General features: G+C 41.8%; 1 protein-coding gene across 1 annotated transcript; it reads left to right on the forward strand.

The window, feature by feature from the left end:
* LOC127031750 (olfactory receptor 4D1-like) lies at positions 1-975 on the forward strand. The gene has a single exon (XM_050918796.1). The coding sequence runs from the start codon at positions 1-3 to the stop codon at positions 973-975; it is 975 nt and encodes a 324-aa protein (XP_050774753.1).
* The last annotated feature ends 792 nt before the right edge of the window (positions 976-1,767 follow it).

Consider the following 1,767-nt stretch of genomic DNA (forward strand, 5'->3'; position numbering starts at 1 on the left):
ATGGATCCGCAGAACCTCACCACCACAGTGACTGAATTTGTTCTCTTGGGCCTCACTCAGATTCATCAGCTGAAATATTTTCTCTCCATATTCTTCCTCATAGTGTACATAGCCACCTGGCTGGGAAACTTCATCATCATCATCATCACAGTGATCGCCGACCACCGACTCCACACCCCCATGTACTTCCTGCTGGCCAACCTACCTTTCATGGATGTCAGTGAATCATCAGTCAGTGCTCCCAACTTGCTGTCTGGTCTCCTCTCCAAGCGTAAAACAGTACCCTTCAATCAGTGCATCCTCCAGATGTTCTTTTTCCATTTGATCGGGAGCGCGATCGTATTTTTTCTTGTGGTGATGGCGATAGATCGGTACGTGGCCATATGTAAACCACTGAGATACCTCACTATCTTGAACAGGGGTGTGTGCATGGGGCTGGTGGCACTGTCATGGCTGGGTGGGTTGGCTCACTCTGCTGTTCAGATTGGATTGCTCATCCAGCTACCCTTCTGTGGGCCAAACATTCTGGACAATTTCTACTGTGATGTCCCACAGGTCATCAAACTGGCTTGTGCTGATACCCATGTAGTCGAACTGCAGATGGTCTTCAATGGTGGAGTGCTCCTCATCATACAATTAATTTGTCTGCTAATTTCCTACATCATCATCTTAGTCAAGATCAGGACACATGTCACAGAAGGGAAGCGCAAGGCTCTGTCCACCTGTGGAGCCCAGATTATCATGGTCTGTTTACTGTTCATACCCAGCATCTTCATCTATGCTCGGCCCTTCAAGAAGTTCACCCTGGACAAAGTGGCCTCCATCTTTTTCACTGTAATCAGCCCGATGCTGAACCCAATTGTCTACACACTGAGAAACACCGAGATGAAAAAAGCCATCAGGAGACTGATGAACAGAATCCTGTTCTCAGGGAGGGAACTCAAGGCATCGTTTGTCTTTGATTGTTTTGATTAGAAACCAGACCTCAGCACATCAGAGGGTAGTTGTATTCTCCATGTGAAATGCGTGTCCCATCAAAGAGATCACATACCGCATACACCTGAAAAACTATGTTCAAGAATAAATTAAAGACCAACAGTAACAACCTCCGTTGAAATCTCTGGGGCCAACTTGTTCAAAGCACTATAGCTCCATGGAGCCAATGAAGCTTGCCTGGTTTAAATCAGTGTAGCTGTATTGGAATCAATGGATTAGACTCCCAGCAGATGTAAAGCTTCATAAATCCATTGGAGTCAATGTGCCAGGTGCCCGGCTTATGAAAAACAGTTCAACTCACTGAAATGTTTTCCACCTGCTGAAGATTGAGACTGCAGATATTTTGTTTTTCAAACCTATGAATATTTTCAAATACTGAAAACAAAATCCTACATATCAGAGTCTCCTCAGGAGAAGAAACAACTTTCTCAAATATGTTGAAAAAATATGTATCATCAATATTTCTTAATTGAAATGCAGATTTTACTGTAGAATTGTCCCACAGCTGAATATAGTGTTCTCATATCGTATGGCTCAGTCTTTTTGCTCATCCACATTTTCTTGTTGCATTTCTCATATGATTTGTTAGCAATATGAATTAATTAATTCAACCTTTATGTTTCTGTTCCTAGCATCACAAGTTAAACTTACATTTTTTGTTGGTTACTGTGTCTCAGAAACCTAGTGTAAAAGTCTAATTTTAGACTGAGATCTTCAACCTTTTTTTTTATGAAAACAAAATTAAGGCATCTTTTTATTGAAATTTGAATA

This window comes from Gopherus flavomarginatus, chromosome 11 (genome assembly GCF_025201925.1).
Source record: "Gopherus flavomarginatus isolate rGopFla2 chromosome 11, rGopFla2.mat.asm, whole genome shotgun sequence".
NCBI lineage: Eukaryota > Metazoa > Chordata > Testudines > Testudinidae > Gopherus > Gopherus flavomarginatus.